The 24,899-nt window shown below is 37.9% G+C and overlaps 1 protein-coding gene across 2 annotated transcripts in view; it reads right to left on the bottom strand.

The window, feature by feature from the left end:
• Daw1 (dynein assembly factor with WD repeats 1) overlaps positions 1-24,899 on the bottom strand; it is a 51,353-nt gene that overhangs the window by 22,502 nt on the left and 3,952 nt on the right. Inside the window, exons 2-6 of one of the 2 annotated variants that reach the window (XM_004868004.4) lie at positions 17,825-17,897; positions 13,044-13,188; positions 9,765-9,823; positions 7,730-7,852; positions 2,206-2,305 (exon numbers count right to left, since the gene is read on the bottom strand). In XM_004868004.4, coding sequence (XP_004868061.3) covers positions 2,206-2,305; positions 7,730-7,852; positions 9,765-9,823; positions 13,044-13,188; positions 17,825-17,897 — 500 coding nt within the window. The remainder of the gene's footprint in view (positions 1-2,205; positions 2,306-7,729; positions 7,853-9,764; positions 9,824-13,043; positions 13,189-17,824; positions 17,898-24,899) is intronic. The other variant, XM_021247075.2, reaches the window with a different exon arrangement.

Genomic DNA, 24,899 nt, shown 5'->3' with positions numbered 1-24,899 from the left:
GTTGACTTTTTTGGTCTCCATGATTTTTACAGCTTTGACAGCTCTTTGCTTTCTCCTCCTCTTGTTTGTTGTTGTCATCAGGAAGGATGGGTTGTAGCAACTAAAGATTTCTCTTCATCTTCCCAGGAATCTGCCAGTCTTCTCTCCACATGCTGCCTTTCCTTTGGACAACTTTGGTTGCTCAGTGCCCTCTTCTGCTACCCAGACACAAGGGACTCACATCCAAGTCTCCTCCTCCCCAGACCCAATGTTCAGTTCCAGCCCCAAAGAGCCAACTTGCCAATGGATGTGTGCTTGGATATACACAGACAGCTCTTAGCAATGTAAGACTCCAGAGACACACAACACAAACCTGCTTCACTGGTGAATGGCACTGCCAGCCATCTAAGCTCACAATCAGGGAATCATCTTAGAGTCCCCTTTTCCCTCATGCCTCAGATCTACTTGGTATCCAGCTTCTCCCCCCACATCCTTAACACCTTACCTATCCTCCTCATCTGCCTTCTGAAAAACTATCCTCATTTATCATTTGGACAACAAATTCCCAACTGGCCTGTACCTCTGATCTCACCCGCCTCCCATTTCTCCCTCACACTGTCACAAAACTAGTCTTCCCAAAGAGCCAATGTGAGTAGACTTTCTTCCAGTGGAAAAAGCCTCAATAGTGTAGCATTACCTACAAGGTAATGCCCAAGTTTCTTAGCATGGCAGAGGGCCCTCCATAAATCTACAGTATGGCCTATGCCTACCTTTTCCACTCAGATTAATCCCACCTTGTGAGCTTGCTTTTATCATGTTACAAGTCTACCAAGGATTGACACCCTTAACACAGGTAGCTGGGCAGCACTGGGGATCCTTGTCCATTGCCTCGGGCCAGTGGCTTAACACAGTGTAGCAGCCAGCTCCCCTAGTGTGTGCACAGCTGTACTAGCATGTTCTGTGCATCCACCACAGGGGAAGACAGGATGTTTTTCTCTGAGCCCACAGAGCCACCTGAGCTCTCGGGTGTGCACCATAGTTGCCCACTTCCTTCCTCTGGCACTGGCCAGTGCTACTCCCTCTGCCTGGAAGGCCCATCCCACCCACGCATCCCTTGTAAGTCTGTGTAGAACACCTGCTCTTGCCAAGGGGACTTGATAGCTCCCCCACTCAATGCCCATTTCTAGCCCACATACAACTCCTTAGAACCAATTCATTGATGCTTCCATTCCTTCCATTACACAGTAGAATCTTTGGAGTTCAAGCTTGGTGTCTAATTTTGTAGGTAACCCAAGCTTTTAAACCAGCACTTCACACTTAATTAGTATTTCATAAATATTTATAGGATAGAAATTGCAAAGGAAGTGTGGAGACATAGCCACTCGCTGAAGACAGGGGCTGCATCTTCCTTGACCTTGGGCAAGTTATTCTCTATGCCTCACCATTCTCAACTGTGCTCCAAAATGGGGACGTGCCCAGCTCTTAGGGTTATGAAGCACAACTACGATGATACATGTCAAGGTCTTAGGACGGTACCTGGTGAACAGCAAGTGCCACTAAAGGGTCAGTTACAGTTTTTTACCACAGCGTCCTATGTCTACAAAATACCTTAAGCATAGCATGTGTTCTTCTCAGATGAATAAATACACCATGAGCGATAAGGATGAATATAAGCAAAATTTGCTCCTAAAATCAGGAACTTGTTCAGTAGTCATCACTTGTTCCATAGGGTGCCAATTAGCTAATGATTAGAAGATATGCAAAATTGGCTGTGGGCAAGGGCTTCCCAACAGCGAAAGCTATTCAGAGTATCAGACTATTTACACAAATTTGAGTTCTAATGATATCCTGAAAATAGTAAGCCTAAAAATTCCATGTGAAATAATAAAGTTGTTTTAAAAGCTATTTATAACTTCATTATTCCTCATTGAATAGGCTCTGTAAGGGGAAGTGGAAGAAAAAGAAAAAGCAAGGTTGAATATTATACTCATATTTATTACATCACATGTCTACTTAGTCAATATATGATAGTTTGTTCACAGTATCTGTAAATTATTAAAATGTAGGTCATTTTTATATCAGCACTGCCATATAAAATTCATGCAGACTAACACTAGCATAGTAGGTTAGAATTTGAAAATTATAAAAGTACAACTTCTGCATTCACAATTAGGTCCTTAAAAAGCAGCAAAATAAAATAAATGTTAAGATGTGAAATATACTTACTATTTCTGCTGTATGTCCCCTAAAGGTATGGTAACATTTCCCTGTTTCTGCACTCCATAGTTTACAAGTCTTATCAAAGGAGCCAGTGGCGATTTTGTCACTGCAATTTTTAAAAATATGGATATTTAAAATCAAGGTTATAGGCTACACTAAATTAAGACAAGAGCTATTAATGCATGTATCTCCATCTGCTTATAAATTTATTTCTGTTTTAAAACTATAAGCAATCCTACATTTGTTTCAGTGGATAACAAAAAAGGGGCTAATTTCTGAATGACAGCAATTTATGTTTAATTTTACAGTTCTTGCATTAAATGTATAAATATATTTTTAAGTTAATGTAATGAATGTTTACAAAAGATTTAGTTTGGAAATTACTAACAATGTGAATAATATTTAGTTTTAGCTGTATGAACACAGAAAATTGCTGTTAATAGTTATATAAAAAAGTTAACATTGACTTTAAAGAAGAAAAATGAAAAGATATAAATTCAATTAACCATATGGCTAATAAGGCTGTGAGAAATCAGATAATTCATAACTCTTTGAGAAAATAATAGCAATAGTTCAGCTATAAGAGGATATAGAAGCTGGGTGTGGTAATGCCTGTAGTTCCAGCATTTGCGAGGCTCAGGCAGGAGGATTGCTGTGAGATTGAAGGCAGCATTAACTACATAGTGAGACCCTGTGTTAAAAAGTTTTAAAAGAGGATACAGAGAGGAGACCGGTAAAGCCTTTCTAATGAGAAGCTTTGCCGGCTGACCCAAGCAGGGCTGCTGTACCCATTGAGGACAGAAATAGATTAGCCTGGTTAATCTTTGCCTTGGCACTAAAACCGCTTCTTTCAACCTAAGCCCATGAGTATCTTTTATACCAAGTCATCAAAAGTTCACCAGCTGGGTTATCATTTATGGTGTGATTTCATTGTTCAAAAGTGTAAGGGAACTCACGATCCAAACTCCACATCTCAAAGCAAATTGCACACACCTGGGACAGCTGCACCAACACTGAGGTCTTGCTTTTATCTCTTGGTTCCCAAGCCACCCATGTAGTAGTTCTATGGCCTCTCAAACAAAGGGAAAGCAAAGTCCCTTCTGTCAACATTGGCAAACATTCACCAACCCAAAGCCTCCCAACACTCAGGTCGGCTGGCCACCCAGAGTCTCTCAACTGCCATGCGCCTTTGGGATCCAGCATTTTCCATCTGTGGCTGCCCTCTTTCAACTTCTGTTTAAGATGTGCTCAAAGCCCTGGAAGTCACCTCAGTCCGATTTTCCATTTTTCCTTCCCCTCAAACAGCAGTCTCAAGTCACTGTTGTTTCTTGACCGATTTCCGTTCTATCACAAAGTGTTTCCTAATTGCAGATGACACCATCTTACAAAAGATATTACTAAGGGCTGGGGATTTAGCTCAGGGGTTCCACTGCCTGACTTACAAGTGCAAGGTCCTGAGTTTGATCCCCAGCACCAAAAAAAAGATATTACTAATGTCAGTGTCTTTTAGAATTACTTTATTGAATCAAAACTTATTCCTCACCTCACATATGAAGTAGATAAACACTAAAATTCTCTCTCTCTACACACACACACACACACACACACACACACACACACTCCTTTTATTGGTGGCTGTCTTAAACTTACTGAGCTGAAAACAAAAGTCCAAGAAGAGCAATGGAACTCACTGCTTTAGCACATTTGAGATATGATTAAAAATATACATTGAATGATTGAATATTTAAACATTTTAAAATTATCACAGTAAAAGATACATTGTCATTGTCATTAACTCCCTCAAAAAACTCCTCCTCACTTCTAACACCCTTATCCTGACATTCTTGCCACTTTCTGAAGCAGTGCTGGAAGTCCTCTTTCATGAGTGTCTTTATGAGGTATGATCACAAATATGGTTAATGACGCTGCCATCCAACAGAAAGGCAGGCTTGTAAAAACATTACAGCGTGTCCTCATCCACCTCATTTACAGGATCTGGGACCATAGGACTTCTAGCTCTTCCTCAAAGTCAAAATGACAATAAAAGTAAACATTTTGAATCAAGTCAGGACATCCAGGCAGCCAGGACAACACAAGTAAATACACTCACAAAACAGGACTTCCAGAACTGCTTCAGGAAATGGTAAGAAAATGGGAAAGTGGTAAGAACGTGTTTGAAGTGAGGAGTATTTTGAGGAGAATTAAAGGCAATGTATCTTTTACTGTAACAAAATGTTTAATGAAATATTTACCACATCTGTTGATCACACCTCATAAATAAATCATCAGACTGGGATAACTACTTACATAATTGGCCAAGGGGGATTTTCATCAGAGCTCTTGATAGAATCCAAAAGAAGGACCAGAACACATTCCTCACCTCTCAACTCCTGGAAAATTTTGTTCTCAGATAGACACCCACAATATATTACATCTATTAAAAAAGACTTAAAAATACGACATTATATTATAGAGAATTCCAATGCAATAAAAACAAGAATTATACCAGCAGTGTAAAACAGTACCATTTACAACTTTAATACAATTTTCACTTCTGCAAGTTGGTATAAGGTACTGTATTATAAAAAGTTGTCATTCTATAGAACGTACAAGATGTGTAGATCAAAGCCAAATTGTCTGTAATTTGTCATATGTAATAACTCAATGTCCCAGTTAAGGTTGATTGTCCCAGCACAGTGTGTTTGGGAAAGCATTACATTTTAAAAAGAAGTAATGACATTAGAGACCGGGGCATCAGGTTTTTAATTGGTTGTCAAATTCCTACTCCAAGGGCACCAAATGTCTGGGAAAGTCCTCCCTCCCCTCTGTCCCTCGACCAGAGCTTTCCCTGGCTCATGAGTGGATGTTTGGGCTGCCTCCTGACAAATCCCTTCTCTCCCACCTCCCCGCCTGACCCCTTCTCTGCCAGCGCAAGCCTTCTCAACGGCGCATGCGTTACTCCGCACCTTTGCTCCAAACCCTGTGAAGGCAACTCAGTCCAGCAGGGCAGTTAAGGCTGCACAGATGCTCTGACCTCACCCGCTTCTGTTTGTCCGCAGGAAATGCTCACGGAGAGGCTGCCTGCTGTGCTGCCTGCTGCATCCCCACCTGGAACCCCCGGTGCTGATGTCCCCTCACCCCGGTGTCCTCTCCCCCTCCGTCTTTCATCCTTCAGGTTTAGGTTTTTATGTCACATCACTTATGAAGACATTCAAACCAGGAAAAATCCAATGCTCTGTTCCTCTTAGCTTTTAAGCTGTTTACTGTTTTGGTCTAGTGGGTGAACTACATTTACTGAACCAGATAGAAAGTCATTCATGAAATTATAAAAAAGATACATGTTGTGGAGGACGAATTAATGGTCAGCTTGGGTGGGAATGCCCAGCTGAACTGAGTCCACGTGGTCCTGGGCATGGAAGATCTACCTGAAGATTGTTGCCAATGATGTAAAAGGAGAACGGGAGGGGAAGACTTCATGCTCTTGGTTTTCCTGGAGAAGCTTGCCTAGGCAGGTTTTGCCGATAGGAACTGGGCTGTTCTCACAGGAGGAGGAGCTGGAGGAGGAGCTCCCGGTCCTTGCTGTCTCCAGGGATGGCTGCCGTTTGCTCTTCTCTTCAGAGAGCTCTAGTCTTCACCTTGAGCATCACTTCCTGGCTCCAGTGCAGATCCCACAGCCTTCTGACACAGATCCTTCACACTAACACACTCACACACACACTCACACAGTGCTGACTTTCTAGCTTCCACCACTGGCCTTTGGGCCTCCCCAGCGCAGAACCTTAATGCAGACTTGCATGAGACACTTCCGTGTCTCTAGGCCTCCAGGTGGACTTGTGGAGGACACTGTCATGGGTTCCAAGCCTTCAGCTGGACTTGCTGGGGACTCTGCCACGGGATCCTGGTCACTGGCTGAATTCTCTGGCTCTCTAGTACATGGACAGACCTCTTCCACTCTTCTGCATTTGACTCTTAGAGTGAATATTATAAAATAATCCTATAAATTATGTGTCCTGTATTAAATGTATTCCCTTGCCAACCCTGACTACAACACATGTGCTTAAAAATTTTACACAAATACATACTAATATACAGTGGACCCTCAAGTTATGGCCAGCCTGACATATGAACAACTTGGTTTAATTAGGTTAATGGAAGAGTCATCTGCCTCTTGTTATCTATAGTGTGTACCCAGGTAAACATCCAGATCTCAGCAGTACTGGCTTACAACCAACTTGAGTTACAACCAGCCCCTGGGAACCAATCGAGTTCTCAAGTCAAGGGTCCACTATGTATCCATTTGCTAATCTTTTGACATGAGGTCAAAGCCTTTTCTTTGACTCTGAGTCAACTGTTGAATTCATTATGCAACAGAAATCATATCAAACCTCTACAACTTCTAATTTCCTTTTCTTCCATTTTTTCCTCACAGTGAGGACTGAACCCAGGGCCTTTACACTGAGCCACATCCTTAGGCCTCTCTCTTTCATTTTTTTTTTTAAACTTTCACACAGGGTCTCCTCAAGTGGCTGAGTTCCCCAAGCTGGACTTGAACTTGTGACCCTTCTGCCTCAGCTACCCAGAGTGCTGATATTACAATCATGTGCCACTGTACCCTGGTTAGTTTTCTTTACAATGGTATGAGAAACTTAAAGAATTTAAATATATTTGTAGAATAATCAGAGTGCATAATTTTTCCATATTTTCACAATAGATCTTCTAATTAAAATTTATCTTACCCACAACTTCCATTAGTAAGAAATTTTTTCAAAGATTTACCTTGCCTGTTTTTATAGAACACAAGAGCTTTCTGTCTACACTCATATTTCATTAATTTTTGTAATATTTTTAATTATGTCAATAATTGATGGAATTAAACTCCACATTAAATTACATTATTGGAATGAAAACACAGCTTTATGGACAAATCCAACTAGCTCTTGAGCTTAGACCTTCACCATGGGAAGAGAAGTTTGGCGCACCAGTGTGCAGCCTCACTGCTACAAACACCCAAGGATGCTACAGACATCAGTAGTATGTTGTGTGCAAGGACAGAAAACGTGGCTGAATCTACTCAGTCAGCTAACCAGAGCTTGGCTTCTACATGTTTCTGTTGTTCCTGGTACTGTTAATTAGCACGTTACCGTGCGCCTTTTTGCCCCTGGCAACGCAGAAATGTAAACCGTGCTGTAACGGTACATGCATGTCAGCCTATCCAGAGCCACCATAAACGTCAGTAGGAACCACCTAATACCAGGAAACTCCCAAGGTCACAGAGCCAGGCTTGCTGAAAGGAAACCCAGCTCCCTTTACCTCTGTGACCCCGGGAAGAGTACCTGAAAGTTTACATTCTTGTTAAGAATAATACTTGTCCCAAAGGCTTTCTACACATTGAAGGAAGTAGTGGAAAGGATTCCTAAGCGCAACCAGGCACTCAATAAATTGTATTCCTGTCTACTTCCCTTCATCCCCTATAGATGGGGGGGGGGTGCGCTTATAAATCAATGAAGGAGTACGTGAAGGAGAAACAGACCCATAAGGATTGTTGAATGCTATGGCGTAGACCACATTCCTGTGGCCCTCCAGGGTGTGCAGCTCCTCTCCGGACCTGGTGTCCCAGACCTTGCACGTGCGATCGTAGCTTCCGGTGATAAAGCTAACACAAGGAGCAGAAGCATATCACAGGATGAGAGCAGCACTGGGCTAACAAAGACTCCGTTTTTACCTGCAGGATGATAACTCCTGTATTTTGTTTCTTGTAATGAAAATCGTGTCTACCGGGCAAATTATGAGCAATATCTAAATCCTTTCACTTAGAAATATATTTATTTTAAACCAAAAAGCAAGTCACTAAACAAAATAGAGTAATTCTGCTAATAATTATTATATTCCCATAATATGTAATCTTACATAATTAAAGAATGTTCATAATAATCAGTGATATTTACGAATATATATATATATGGAAATGACATTGTCTCAGTTGTTCAAACCATAAAATTTTGCCATTATCCCCTCTTCCACCTCCACTACAAATGGCTTTATCAGCAATTCCTGTTAATACAATCTCAAAATACATCCTTAAGTGGTCCCTTCTCCCCACTGCCTCTATTTCTTACCTAAACAAATGAAACCACCATCTAGTGAATCTTAGCTCACGCAGGGTCCTTAAAAATCTACCTTGCTTCACAGAAGATGGAGACTTTTTAAATCTTCAATGCCAGCAGCCCAGACTAGCTCTCAGACCTCAGCTTCTTCCCACAATGAAACCTGATCAACCACATTCACCCGCTTGCTAATTTCTGAAGACCACAGTGCTTCTGCCCACCTGATATAGTCCCATCCTCCCCAGGGGTCTACAACAATACCTGGCATACTAACATGCATGTGTCTAGGGAAAAAATTCTTTAATAAATAAATTAACAAACCCTTTGACATGACAATTCTACTACAGAAAATGTATTTTGATCAAATGTTTTATAGTACCACATCAGCATCTTAGCCATTCTTTAAGTATATGATTCAGAAGGAGACTTTCTATTTAAAATATCTCTGAAATAGAAACATTAATTCAAAAATAAAACAAACAGATCTAGTTTTCAACATAGAAAAAAATGCACAAAGCTGAAAGGCAAGTTTGAATATCTACCGGTAATGATACAAATTGGAAACAAATTGTGATGTGTAAACCTAACTAAATAGAAAGACTGATAAGACAGTAAATTTTTTGCTATCTTTAAAGCATTTTCCTTGTAGCTTCTTCTCCCATGGCTGTCTCCACCTATGTATAGGTGCAGACCTATATTTGCAGCTATACATATATGTACTATAGACATTGCTATGGGCTGAACTGTGTTCCATCCCCACTCCAAAATTCAACTGTTGAAGTCCTAGCATCCTGGTACCTCAGAACGTGACTTCCTTTGGCAATGGTATCACTGAATGTGTAATGAGCTCAGAAGGAACCACCTCCACCTTGGACTTCTAACCTGCAGACCTGTGAGCAATGAATTTGTGTAAGTCATTTAGTTTGTGCTATTTTATTACAGCAGTCCTAGAAAACCAATCCCTACAGGCATATTTATATTTATGTCTGTAGGTCAAAACAAGCTTTCTAGCTCACCTTTCTTATCTAGCACCTCAGATTCCAAGCTGACCAAAGGCATGCGGTGAACCCTGACTTGAAGGTTCTATTCATCATATCCCAACACACTGAGCCTGCTCTGAATTCACTGATCACAACCAACCATGTTGTGGCCACTGTCTGATTGCTCCTACTGCCAAGGCAAATACGAGGTTACCCCACCTGACCTATTCCCTCCCAAATCCTATCATTCACAGCTATATTCACTGAGATTGCAGAATGCTACCCACCCAAATGACACAAATGTTATAGAAAACTTAGAATGGAGAGAGAAAGAGCCTACATCTCTCCTCTATACTCAGGAAGATACAGAAATCAAGAGAAATGAACACATTACATATTTGACTAAGTGACATATTTGACAAACATTCAGAAATTTTTATCCCTTGATTGCTAAAAATTAGAAATAAAAACAGAATCTTACCATGAGCCTGATTTGTTAAGTGCAACATTAGTCAACGGCAATATATGCGCTCTGAGAACCTTCAATGGAAGAAAATACCCTTTATTTTGGACTTATACCAAATTAAATTTAATTCATTCATTTTAACTTCAAACAAGTGAAGACATTCAATATTGTCTTAATCATATGTAATAAGTGAGCAATATACAACATCTGAACAAACAAGGACAAGTTTGTATCTTCTATTAAAAAGACAAACCATAATTTATTGGGTAGTTACAGATAATTATAGAATTTAATTGGCTCTGTGTTTTTGATCACTACCAACTTACCTTTATGATAAATTATGGCTATTAAATAAGACACCAAATAGCACTAATTCATTATGTAGGTACACATTTATGATACATAATGAAAAATTCATCATGGGGTGTTGGTATGCACATATTGCATCTTAATCATTTTTACTTCCCCTTCTCTTCCCCTCCCTTACCCCTCCACCTCTAGATCCTCTTCCCATTCATACAAGGGCCATCTCTGTTTCCTATTATCTATCTTTTATTTTACTCTAAATTATTCATATTTGGGGTTTCTTATATAAGAGAAACCATGAAATATTTAAGCTTCTGTGTCTGATCTATTTCATTAAGCATTATGGTCTCATGATGCATCCGTTTTCTTACAAATGATTCAGATTTTCTTTATCCATTCATTGGTTGATGGACATATAGGTTGCTTCCAAGATTTAGCTATTACAAGCTGTGCTGCTATAAACATGGGTTTGCATGTTTGCATGTATCACCATAATAAGATGTCTTTAATTCTTTCAGGAAGATAAAGAGAAGGAGAATAGCTACGTTGAATGAAATTCCTAGTTTCAGTTTTTTGAGGACTTTCCATATTGATTTCCGTAGTAGTTGTACTAGTTTACATTCCCATCAACAGTGTAGAAGGCTTCCTTTTTCCTTTGCAGCCTTGCTGGAATTTGTTGGGTTATTTTTTTCTCAGTTATTGATGATAACTGTCCTTTTTGGAGTAAAATGGAATCTTAGTGTTATTTTAATTTGCATTCTTCTGATGGCCAGAAATGTTGAACAATTTTCCATGTATATATGACCATTTTTACTTCTTTTGAGAACTGTCTGTTCATTTCAGCTGCCAATTTTTTGACTGTGCTTTATTTTGGGGGATCTAGATTTTTTGAGTTCTTTATAGGTTCTAGATACTAGTCCCCTGACGAAGGCAAACATTTTTTCCCTATTCTGTAAATTGTCTCATCACTTTGTCTCTTGGTTGTTTACTTTGCTGTGCAGAAACTTTTTAATTTGTTATAATAGCATTTGTTGATTCAATGTTTATTTCTTGTGTAATTGGGGTTCTGTTCAGAAAGTCCTTACCTATTTCTAGGTCTTCAAGTGTTTTACCTAGTTGATCTTCCAGCAGATTATGTGTTTCTGTTATAATATTTAGGGATTTGATACATTTTGTTTTGATTTTAGTGCATGGTGAGAATTCTAGATTCAATCTTCTGCAGGTGGATACCTTGGTTTCCCAGCAACCTTTGTTAAAGAGGCTATCATTTCCCGGGGTATTTTTTTTGGCCCCTTTGTCAAAGATCAGCTGTCTGAAAATGCTTGGAGTTGTTTCTACATTCTCTGATCTGTTCCACTGATCTGTGTGTCTGTTTTTGTGCCAATCCTATACTGTTTTTATCATTATAGCATTTTAATATAACTTGAGACCTGGGATTGTGATGTCTCTTGCTTTGCTCTTGTTGCTTAGGGTTGCTTTTGCTCTTCTGGGTCTCTTTTGCTTCCACATAAATTTTAGGGTTCTTTTTCTCTAGTTTTCTGAAGAAAGTTGTTGGTATTTTGATTGTGATTACATTAAATCTGTATAGCAGCTTTGGTAATCTGACCATTTTGACAATGTTGGTTCCACCTATCCAGGAACAAAGGACGTCTTTCTACTTTCTGGTGTCTTCTTCAGTTTTCATTTTCAAAGTACTATAGTTTGTAGTAGAGATCTTCCACTTCCCTGGTTAAGTTAATACCTAGGTATTCAATGTTTTGAGGCTCCAAATAGCACTAATTTCTAAGATCTTTTATATTTTGAATACAGTTTTGTATATATGTATGAAGACTATATAGGAACTACATTAAATATGATCCATATATATTTTACAATGAATTATTACTTTTTGAATCCTAAAATTCCTTTAAAGTCAGGATGTGTCTTATTTATCTTTCAACCCCTAAATTGTCTAGCATATAGGGGATGCTTAATGAATATTCATTGGACGGATACACAAAAATTGAAAAATCTATTAAAAGAGTGATTTTTTAGGCTGAGATCTTCCCAGTTATGTCTGCTGCTGAAGTTTAACTACTAATAGCATCCCCTCTCAGTATCAGAAGCTTTCCCTCTGGATGAATAACTACATGGTAACTGTAGTCTTAGAGCTCACATTTGAAGTTAAGCACTTCCACCTGCTGGAAGAAAAGATATTACAAAAATAGCCTTTTTTTCCCCAGAAATTTGAATGGATAACTACCAAAAAGTCCCTGGATATTTTATATCAGGTAGAATAGACAAGTACATAAATAATAATTATGTTTGTTATTATAATTATATTTAAATCATAAGATAAAAGTAATGTAATATGAGGTAATTTTTAGAATAAAGTATTGAATGTTTCAAATAATAAAAAGTTGTTTATAAAAGTACTAAATGACTACACACATTATATATTTAATTTAGCCATCAAAACTATAGATATAAGCATATTACATCAGACTAAATTATTTAAGTTCTATAAACAATTTACTGAAATTCACATGAAAGCTGAAAATATGAAATGTTTATAAACCATAAAACATAACTTACTAAAACTGCTAGAACTAGAAAATAAAAACCATTTAACTATTCAATAACTTAACTATTCAATAATTTAAACTATTCGCTATTTAGTAACTTAAAACTATTCAATAACTATAACTATTCAATAACTTAAAACTACCTTAATGGTAATAATCCCTTCAATTTATCATGGCAAAGGGGAGCTAAACTCTCTGTGAATATTTAGCATCACAAGAAATGAATGCTCTGAATTGTACTCATTTCACAAATACTGAATCTTAAGTCTAGCAAACATATGTGAAGCACTGAAACAAACTCCATATAAACATTTTTGTTGAAAAAAGTACTTTCAGGGAAATAGAAGATTATTTTTAGGGGAAGAGAAAAAAGCCAGTTATTTTACCAGATTTCTTCTGCCTGGTGTTTTTAGACACACCTTACCTTGAAGAGGTAGAAGATGTGGTTGCTATGCTGCCCCAGCTTTGCCTGCAGTCTCTGTACTAACAGCCTGACTTGCTCAGTTCGTGACGCTGTGATCAGAGGCTCTGCTTTCTGGATCTCTTCGACTAAAGCACTGACGTCAGTACTGAAATTCAGCCCCCAACATATTTATTTTCATCTCAATACTTGCATTTATGCTCACTGCATGAGGAATTGCATTGCTTTATGAAGCACATTTATAAAATGTTGAAAAGGATGCTAGGAAAAATCACACATATCAGTAAAGAGCATGGTGGTACAGAAGCAAGATGCCTGGATTTTCTAGAATAGGCTTTTCCGTGACTGAGTCTTTCCTCAAGACATGTGTGCCAAGATTCTGTGGCACTTACCTAGCTCTATGGCTAGCACTGGAGCCAGGGCAAGAGCCTCTTAGGTGAGCTTCAGGCCACGGGAGCATGGGAGGGGTGTGAGAGCTTGACAGTTTCTGCCCCATGAGGGACTCCTCTAACCTGCTCATTTTGCTCCTGGGCTCTGCTTTGTGCTGCCAGAGACTCTGTTGTCCAACCTGCATCATCAGGGGGAGCGGATTGACCGGCTTCTGCTCAATCCTGTGCATTTACTGGTCTATCACTGTACAATAAACCTCTATCTTAGGTTCTGCGACCCTGAAATGTGGCCCTCTCATAAGTATCTCTCTCCTCTCTATGTAAAGATTCTCTGAACTCCAGTTCTGTGAGCCAGAAGCCTGATTGCTTGGTTTATGTTTGTTGACTACCTATTATAACTTAGGTCCTAGAGAGTAAGTGATAATCTTCCAGCTCTCAAAAAATATAATGTATCATAACAGTATTGAATATTCTGAACAGAGATGAATCAGAGACCATTTATTACTATTACATGAATAAACCGAGGTATTCAGCTGTCACAGTAGTTATACTTTCTTAAGAATTTAATGGATAGTGATGCCCCTCGGAAAGGTTTTCAACAGCTAATATGAATCAAAACAGACTGCCTAACAAAATACAAACTAACCAGATATTTAATCTGGACATCCTAATCCTGCAGCATTCTACTTATTATGTTCTTATACAGTAAATCCAGTATGCCACCTACAAGACAAGTACTTTTATAAGCACAACACTCCCAGATTCCTGGGCAGATCTAGAAATAAGATCCATAGTTTTAAACCTTGAGATATTTATTTACTTTCCATCTTGCCGGTCTTTGATTATGAGTAAGCTGTCATGACTAAGGATGGCTGCTTCTTATGTCTCCTCAGGAAAACAGCACTATTGAGTAGACTATGCCATCCTGGGGAGAATGTGAAAGAATTAAGAACTCCTGGGTTCACAGCCCAGTAGCCCCTTTCTGAAAGGACCTCAGGAGCTATATTTTTAAAATATAAACTATGTCTTTTTCTGAATCTGTAGGGAGAAACTACTCTCATGTGGAAGTTTATCTGTAACAGTAAAATGATACTGTATTTTGTACACTTTATTTCTCAACTAGAAATAAGCCCACTAAGAGTGGGTATTATTATTAATATCTTTATATCATCATATAGAATCCAATTTAAAACTTCGCAGGTGAAAGGTGCAAAGAGTGTCTAACAAGTTCTCTGTGTGCTAGCATAGTCATGTGAAACAGTAACATATTCCATACAAAAGTAACAAGTTTTGTTTGATCTTAGGCCTCTTAGTCCCTGAAAATAGGTTAAACAGAGATTGTTATAGATGAAATTCAATGTCATTATTTTTGTCAATTGTTTATTCTTTTATTTAAAAAATATCAATTGAGTTCCTGCTCTGTCCCACCTAGAGCAAGAGTTAGACTCACGTCTTCCAAGCCATGCTCTGTTTTCACCTTTAGTCAGTCAAGTGTCTCCCTTAAACCACAAGTCTCCCAATAGGCATGTGGTGGTTAAGTCTCATTTTGTCAACTTGATTAGCTTGGGACCTGCTGAAGGGATTAGTAAAGTACATTTCTGGGTTTGTCTGCATGGATCATGGAGGTGTTGTCTTAAGGTCTACGTCTGGTACCTGCCCCTTCCTTTCTGGTACTGTTCCTCTGCTCTTCTTCCCAGCTGCCATGAACTAGGCATCTTTACTCAGCCACATTCTTCTGCTATCACATTCCTGCCTTGAAGCCAGCCAACCATGGACCCTGAAACCATCCTCCTTTAATTTGTGTGTGTTGGGTATTGAGTCTCAGTGAAAATAAAACTAATACCAAAAATTGGTACCAGAATGAAGCCATTGCTTCAATTACCCAAGATGTGGTTCAGATGCCTTTGGAACTGGTTTGCAGTAGAATTTGGAAAACTTTGAAGGATTAAGCTGGAAAAAGCCTACGAGGTTATACAGAATATGATGGATACTTGTCAAAGCTAAAAAGACCAGAATGCTAATAGGAATGGGGACAGTAAAGGCCAGGCTTAGGAGGTTTCTGTTGAGATCAATGATTATTTTGGAAATTGGACTCAAGGGCATGTGTATTATACTCTTGCAAAAAATAATCTGTCTACATTACACTCATGTGCTGAGGCTTTGTAGAAAACTGAGATTAATAGCAGTGCACTGGGCTGGGGATTTAGCTCAGTGGTTCCACCGCATGCTTTGCAAGCTCAGGGACCCGAGTTTGATCCCCGGTACCAAAAAAAAAATAGCACTGCACTTGATCTGGTGGAGGAAACTTCAAGGCAGAGTAACATTTAGGTTGTGGAATGGGCACTGCTGGCTACTTTTAGCTAGATTTTATGGACATGTAGAATGCTAGAGTGTGGATTTAGGGAGGTATCCACCTAGACTTTATAGAAAGACCAGGCAAAGAGCCAATGAATAAGCAGTGTGAAAAGCTGTGAAAAATGAAGCCAAAGGTAAAGTGGAGACCCTAGGAAGTCAGAGATGCCAGGAAGATGGAACATCTGACAAGGAAAGCTGCAGGCAGTGAGTGGAGCCAGCCCAAGAGAGAGACCCTATGGGTTACAAACAGCAAGACCATGGAGGTGGGGCCATCCAAGCTGTTTGGAGCTCACATCTCACCCCTGTGTGCCCAAGATGGCAAATATGGAGCTGTATGGGTATTAATGTTTGCCATACAGGGTTTTGGTCTTTCTTTGTTCTGATTCTTTTCTATCTTCCATTCCTCCCTTTCAGAATGAGAAGGTTTATCCTGTGTCATTATACCCTGGGATTATATAACTTGGTTTTGTTTTTCATAGAAGTTTACACTCAAGACTTCATCTTGAGTCTGAGAAGAGATTTTGACTTAGACTTTTATAAAAAATGTTAGAACTGCTGAGGCTTTGGGGAAGGAATATTGCATTCTTGGTTGTAGGCAAGACAGTAGTATCCCATTAAGTGGAATTCTGTCCTTGTGTTTACTTGAGGATTAAGTATGGTTTAAGGAGGTGTGTTTGGGTGTCAAGTTGACAAGAGGTGGAATACTGGGATGAAGCTTCACTGTGTCAAAATTGAGTGGCTTGGGAGTCACGAAAGGGATCAGTAAAGCCCACTTCTGGGTGGGTCATGGGGGCATGACCTTGGGTATTATGTCTGGCCCTTCACCCCTTCTTTTTTAGAACTGTTCCCTTGCTTTGTTTCAAGCTGCAGTGTTCCACCATGCCACTGCCACCATGACATCGCTGCCATAGGCCAGATGAATGTGGACTGAATTCTCTGAAACAACAAGCAAAAACAAACCCATCCTCCTTTAAATTGTGTATGCTGGGTATTGTGTTCAAGCATCAGAAAAGCTGACTAATACATGCCAATGCCTCCAAGATTAAAAGACCCCTGTGAGGGCATTTGGGCTCATTTTAAAACTATATGTGAGAGCCCATCTATGTGAGAGTGCCCTGCTAATAGTCTTAAGTCCTGGCTCTTAAACCACAGTATTTTGAGGCTTGGGGCTTTGTTTTGTTTGTTTTTCACCCACTGAGAATATCTTTACCTTATCTGAAATTGGACTCCCATAGGTATAATCGCTACTCAGGCTCTGTCTTTTGAAACAGAGATTTGTATGATACATTGGAAAGGAAGTGAGTTCTGGGCACTATGACCCTACAAAAGATTTTTAGAGATAGAGACCAAGTTTCTCCACTCTGCCTAATGGCAATTAATCAGAAGGAACATATGGAATCAGCTCTATAAAGTATTTACTTACTGAGAAACAGGCTCAGTGATATTTTTTTAAATGCAATAACCAGTACTTCTAAAAATGATAAGGTCATAAAAAATAAGAAAGTCTAAGATACTGTCACAGACAGGAGCCTAAGAAGACATGATGACCAAACATCTTGTGGGATCCTAGATAGGGTCTTAGAACAATAGGAGAATTAGGGAAAAACTAGGGAAATCTGAGTAACTTTGGACTTCAGTTAATGATAATGTAACACTACCAGTACCTTATTTGTGACAAAACTACCACACTAAGCTAAGATAGTAATAATAGGGGAAACTAAGTGTGAGGTATACGCGAATTATCTTCACAACTTTTCTAAAACTGTTCTAAACTAAAAGCTTATTAAAAAAAAAAAAAGCCTGCTTAAAAAGAAAAAAGGGAAGATTCATGACTCTCTTTTACCACCAGCTCTGCATTCACCAAGACCTTTGGGCATAATGCACTAAAGCAAACAAGATAAAATACAGCATGGAAGAATAATTTTTTAAATAATGTACTGCATGTGGTTTTTGAAGCTCATCCACACATCACCCTATATCAGGGCTTTCCAATAAAAATTATTAATATGAAATACCTGGGGCATTATGTAGCTCACATACCTGGGACCAAGCTCAAGTAAATCAATCGATTTTGTCTTTAATTCTCCATGTTTTTCATATTCCAACATAATTCCTGTAAAACAAACAAGCATATAACAATAATGACTGTCAACAGCAAAAAAATTCAGATTTTTAATTTCTCAACATAAAAATATGCAGTGGTGCTTGCAACCAAGGTTATGGAGAATTTTTCTTCATCCTTCCCTCTAAATTCCTTTGTAATTATTTAAGTGACAGTGATAAAAAATAATTAACAGTGGGCTACAAGAAGATGGAATGGCCAGAGGCCTGACAAGAAGTGGAAGCATAGAAGTTCCTGAGTTTTGCTGTTGTTGCTATTGTTTTGTTTTGTTTTATTTGGCTTTTGTTTTTGTGTGGTCCTGGGTATTGAGCCCAGGGCCATAACACTGAACCTAGCCCTTTTTTAATTTTTTATTTTTTTGAGACAGGGTTTCCCTAAGCTGCTCCAGCTGGCCTTGAAATTGCAATCCTCCTGCCTCAGCCTCCCAAAGCTAGGGTCACAGTTTGTGCCTGGTTCTGGCTTTTCTTTTTATTTCCTTCTGCTACAAAACTGGAACCAAGGTATCTGCAGCCAGGAATCACCAAAAAGCACAGGCTAGAAACAACAAAGCAGAAAAGCTTGCTCCCTGTGACCAAAAGACCAGGAAAAGGAAAGCCAAACAAAGAGCTAACAAAAGACCGAAGCCCTGGCTCACAGCTGGGGCTCCTGCCAGCTGTCTCACCCATGGGTGAAAGCCAAAGGCTGCCAGTCCCCAGCACATGCACCAGGCACTGTAACACCACCAACAGCAAAGCTCCTGTCCTCAACCTCAGCTCCACAACCAGCACAGCAAAGCAAAGCAGAGCAGAATAACATTGCAAGTGCTCAGAAAACCAAATCATCATTGGAACCAAAGCCCACAAATGCAGATCAGAACTTATGCTAAATCTAAACCAGGTGATGATCTGCTAAAATAGAAGACTTACATAGGATCAGGAGTCTCTTAACATACTAATAAAAATATCCAGGACACACTAAAATTCTCCCATCATACTAAAACCAGGGAAAGGCAATCAATAGGCAGCAATGTCCAGGCTACAACAAAGTATCATCCATCATACCGAGAACTGGAAAAGGTCAGTCAACCAACACCAATACTGAGATGGATGAGAGTTAGAATTATCTCACAAGAATTTTAAAAGTGTTATCATAAAAACGGCCTAACAATCACAAGTCCACTTGAAATGAAGAAATGGAGAACCTCAGGAAATAAGTAGAAGAGAAGTGGAACCAAATAGAAATTATAGAACTTAAAACTATAACTTAAATTTAAAAACATGCTGAATGGTCTCAATAGCACAGCAGTGGTTATAAAAATGTAGTTAATGACCCTGAAGACAAAGAAGTAGAATGTACTCATTCTAAACAGTGGGGAGAAAACAGACTGAAGACAGCTACCTTACTGTGTGACCTGTGGGTGTGGATGACCTCTAAACTCAAGTGTGGCCCTCAAAACCTCCCTTTACTTTTAAAAACTGTTCAGGATGTGAAAAAAGTTTTATTTTGTAATATTTTCCATACCAAATATTAAAATTGAGACTTTAAAAATACGTATTAAAAGTTTTATAAGACTTATTACATGTTAACATACGTAGCATAATTTCATAAAAATACCCATGTTTCCCAAAGCTAAAAACAAAAAAAATACAGTGAGTAACACTGTATAACACTTCTGCAAATATCTTTAATATTTGGCTTATTTAAGGCCATCTGGATTCTCAGTTCTGCTCTTGCATTCAAGATGTTACCATATGTTGTTTTGATGAAATGTAAGAAAAAAATCTGATCATCCACAGATATGTAGTTGGAAAATGAAGGAGCATATTAACAGCCTTTTCCAATAATCATACTTTGATACTACATTAATAACAAATGGTAGTTTCTTAAGGATTATTTGCAATATAGAATCTGAAACCCTATCTGTGAATTTTTCTATACTGTTAAATTAAAATCCATCAATCTGTCTCACTCTTTCAGATCTTTTATCCATGCATGATTGAAAAATAGCATCTCACCGAGTTATGCATTATTTTCTAAATGTTGACATATTTCATCATACAACATAAAAAACTGCATTCATTAATGTCACTTCCAATCTCTGTCATTAAAAAAACTCTTTTACTGTTGACAAGCTGTCAAGATCACGGTGGCAGATTTAAGTTTTCCAAAATTTTGCTTTTTGATTGAAATTTCAAATTTTATCACTGGCAAGAAATGTTGACAGCTTGACTTGAATCTTTCTGGCTCACTTTGTTCATTTTCAAGAAAATGTTTGCCAAATGCCCAATTCTGAAAATTCCCACTTATCTGTCAGTGCTTCAAGGAAAAATAATCTTTCATGAGAAGCCAGCTAGTCCATTCAACAGCACAAACAACCACACAAGTATTTTCCACAAGACAATTATGGTGTTTCACTGCTGAGAAGTGCTTTACAAGTGCTTCCCACCTCTTCACCCAGAATATTCAAGGGACATGCACTAATATATCAACATCTCACTGCATTAAAAATGTGACAATGAAGAATATCGTGAACTCTCCGAGTTGGTAACACTACCTTGACTTGTAGTAAGGCTGGGCACTTTCACCATCTTTTGCCTTTGAACCATTAGTGCAAATGCCAATGAAGTGCAACACCAAATAACATCTTACTGCTATTATAAAGACAGGTTTGACCTTGTGTCACCACTGAATGGGTCCAAAGGCCTCAGAGGTCCCCTACACTTTAAGAATCATTGCTATAGACAATAGTTTGATATAATGCCTATGATTCCAACAGCATTTCAGATCAAATGCTATCCAATCCTTGCATTTACTTTTCAAACGCCTAGAACATTGTTATAGAATGTAGCAGAGTTGAAAAAGCATGTACTTGGCATCAGAGAGAACCAAGATTGAGTTTCATTGTAATCCCTTACTTTTTTCATGACACTAGAAAAGTAATCTCTAGATATCAGTTTCCTTACCTGTGGATAATACTGAGTTTGAAGGTTGAGATTGTACAACATATACAAAAAGTACTTGGCATATAGAAAGTCTAAATGATCATTGCATATTTTCTAATTATTAATCGAAAACTACCTGTGACATGGTTCATGTGGTCACTTTGTATTATTTAAATTGCATTTATGCCATCTCTTCCTTGTGAGGTTGTAACATCTACAAGGGAAGAAAACCTATCATATAATTCTTACATTTCCATGAACTGCTGGTATAGGATTGGATGTATGTCTCCACATTGCTTAGCTCAACTGACATTCTGTTATGGTTTCAATCTAAAATGTTCCCCAAAGTCTCTAGTGTTTGGAAGGTGATGGGATCATGGGACCACTGTACTCATCATTGCTACTGGGAGGTAAAGTCTGATCAGAAGAGGCCGGTCACTGAGAGTGTGACCTGGGAAAATGTACCTTGTCCTTGGGTCCTCGCTCTGCTCTCTCCTTCCTGTCTGTCATGGGTTGAGTACCTTTTCTCCACCATGGCCCTTCTGCTATGAGTTTCTGCCTTCAAGCCAGCCAACCATAGTCTAGACTCTGAGCCAAAATAAACCTCTCCTCCCTAAGTTGTGGGTGTCTGGAATTTTGTCCCACCAATGGTAAAGTGACTAACACATTTCTTATGTTGTATACATATGACCTTTCAGTAACAATCAACATAGCCAATACCCTTCTCCTTCAAATATATCTTCTCCAGACTTTTATGAAATCTCTTCCTCTTTCTCCTTCTCCAGTGACTGTGCTACTTTTCATTCTCCTTTACTGATAAACCCCAAATATCTTTAGGATAAAGGTTCAGGAATTCTTTTCTTCTTGTTGATATTCTCTTCCTACTTAAATTTAACTATGCCCACAACTTTAATTACCATCAATACACCAACCATTAATTGTAACTCTCCAGCCTAGATCTTTTCTGAGTTCCAGACATGTGGGTGACTTGCATTCACCTCCAACATGTTCAGGATCTTCCATGCCAATCCTGCTTCTCCTCCAGCATTCCTCTGTCAGTATCAGACCCTGCCACTCAATCATCTAAACAGGTGCAATCTTAGAAAGAATTCATCTCAACAGAGTCTTGCTGCACTAATTTGGCAAAACCTACACAGGTAACCCAAACAGCTGTTGTATTAGAAGAATATTTTAGAACCAAAAAATCATTCAAAATTCTTTTAACGACTTGAAAAAGTCCCCAGAGTATCAGACCACACCTGGAAAACAGCTGGTGTTAAAGGGTTAGTTTGGTGTAGTTTTGTTTTGGATGCCCCTCCCAAAGAAGTAATTGTTTTGCACAAAACACCTGAAACCAAACTCTATTTCTGTAGTCCAAGAAACAAACTTATAAAGAAAAAAGAAAAGATCCTGTGGAGAGCCATCCACTAAAAATTCTATTCTTATTTTCTTAGGGTAAAAAAAGATAGCTTTCGCCACATTGAACTTTTCAGCAAAGTATAGATATTACATTTTTAAAATCTGTTTATATGGCCTGAGTTCAAGAAATAATTGAAGAGAGCTTACATTTAAGTAGAATGTAATTATTTATGATTGGAAGTAGATAAAAAAATAGATATATCAACAAGTGAAGATGCAATTAATACTAACATCACATTTGCAACAGCAAAAGAAAGAATATAATACCTACATATAAATTAATTAAAAATGTATATGACTTAGCTGAACTACTGGATATAAAAGAAAATTGTGACAAATAAGGAGACACATTTCTGGATGATAAAGCTCAATATAGTAAAAATGTAAAATTAATTTATGGAATCAAAATAGGAGTTTGTTGTTTGGAAGTTAAAAATTTACTCTACCAGATATCATAATGACTTGTAAAACAAAAATGTATGGTTGGTTCTGATACAAAATTGGGTCAACATCACAGAATTATCAACACATGAAAATTTTAAAATAAGATGAAGGTACCATTTTAAATTAATGGAGAAAGAATGGATTGCTGAATACATGGGTTATAATAATCAGTTGTCTTTTTTGAAAAAAAATGTTAAAAATAGATTTTTGCCACACACAGTGTACAAGGATCTATTCCTTGGATTAATCTATTGGATTAGAGAGTTTAATATTGAAAATAAAACATAGAATAGCTATACAACAGAACATGCTTATATTTCAGTGTTTGTAACCATCATTTTAAGCAACAGCTAAAAATGTTTAAATTGGCATATTTGTCTGAAATAAATTTTAAACTTCTACACAGTAAGAGACACTACAAAGTTAAAGACAAATTATGACTACCAAAAATATTTCAGCTATAAACATAGAGATTAGAGAACTTAATACAAAGAACTCTAAAGCTGATTCTAACAGAAAAATGAACAAAGGCCTAAATACAGTAGTCCATTTGAAAATGAAAACAGTGATCAGCAAATACATAACACTTCATTAATATGAAAAACTACAAAGTAAAATAGACAAAATCTGTATCCAACAGATTAACAAAGATTATAAAAATGAATAGTTCGCGACAGTAACCTTGCATAAATGGCTCTTCTCACAACTGTTAGTTGATATACTAAGTGCCTTTTTCAAAAAGCCATCACACCTTGAAGAGGATGAGTGTGATCTTAATCTTTTATGTATTTTATAAGATTTGTTCATAAATAAATATTCCCTTTATAATTAAAAAGTAAAAAAATAAATAGACCTGGGAATGGTGGCATATGCTTGTAATTCCAACACTCAGGAGGATGAGCCAGAAGGATCACCACAAATTCGAAGCCGGCCTAGGCTACAAGTAAGTTCAAGGCCAACCTGAACAACATTGTGAGACCTTGTCTCAAAAAAACAAAAAAAACAAAATGTAAGAAAAATAAGAAAATGAAAAAAGAAAAAATTATAGAGGCCAATATTATTAGAATATTAAGTCTTATGGAACAAAATTCCCACAAGGGTATTTAAGCCTTTGAAAGTTACAAAGTCTACATAGATGGGAGGCACTGTTATCAAGGATCATTTCCTTTTCTTATAAGTTTTTCACAGTATATACAAAAGTATTTAGTATGCACTACTAATTATTGAGGAAAGTAAGAACTCAATAAATATCTGAGTAAATAAATGATATAAACAAGGAATAAATAATAATAATCTATAACTCAAAGAAAGATTTTTAAAAAATAGCATTTGACAACCCATACAGTATAATCTAATATCCTAAGGAAAAGCATTAAAAATTTTAGCAAACAAATTAACAAAAGACTGCTTTTTCCTACTCAAGGCTATCTTGTTTCTACCAATATGACTAATGTTCAAAGTCTTAGGCTGACTAGTGAAAACCTGAGCTGCTGTGCAAATGGATCTAGAAAATAAAGAGCAGTATTTGAAATGCGTACATTTCAACGCCTTGCTGTGCCAAAACATCAAGGCAGTATGTTCATCTTTCTCATAATCTCTGAGCTCCAGTATGAGCAAAAGGCTGTGACGTGTGCTGTGCACAAAATAGACAAAGATATTGACACAAGTCTTTCCTCGGTGATTAATTCCACAACATCTTAATGTTCTTGATCTTCTCTTAGTTATAAACTATTATACAATAAATAGCATTTCCCAAAATTACTTGAGGAAGGAGCCTCTACCCTCAAAATTTGGCAATATATTTTTTAAAGCTATGATTCCAAAGATATTAGTAGTTTTTTACTGAAATGGACATAAGTGTTTAAAGTGCTCAGAATATTAATGAGTTAAAATAGAAAAGACAAAGTTTAACTGAGTCAGTTGGAAAGCATGTAGTCGGCACTCACTCTTGACAAAACCGAGAATTGAGATCAATGAATGTGACCAAGACAGAAAGGGAATTTCCCTTGTTCAGTTAACCATATCACTGCTGTGTACATTTAGTCATTTAGGATGAATCGAATGGATGTTAACAGAGAAAATTCTAGATCTATATGCTATTCAATAAAAGTGGGAGAACTGAAATCAGAAGATTAGAAGGCCAAACAAAATTGCTCCTGAGTGGCATTGATCCAGTGATGGGACTTTTTCCTACTTGATAATGTTATTG

Source organism: Heterocephalus glaber, unplaced genomic scaffold, assembly GCF_053883595.1.
Source record: "Heterocephalus glaber isolate CG9 unplaced genomic scaffold, H.glaber_assembly_v1.0 deba00001004, whole genome shotgun sequence".
NCBI lineage: Eukaryota > Metazoa > Chordata > Mammalia > Rodentia > Bathyergidae > Heterocephalus > Heterocephalus glaber.
The sequence above is the reverse complement of the archived record's forward strand: the minus strand, read 5'-3'. Positions and strand labels throughout refer to the sequence as shown.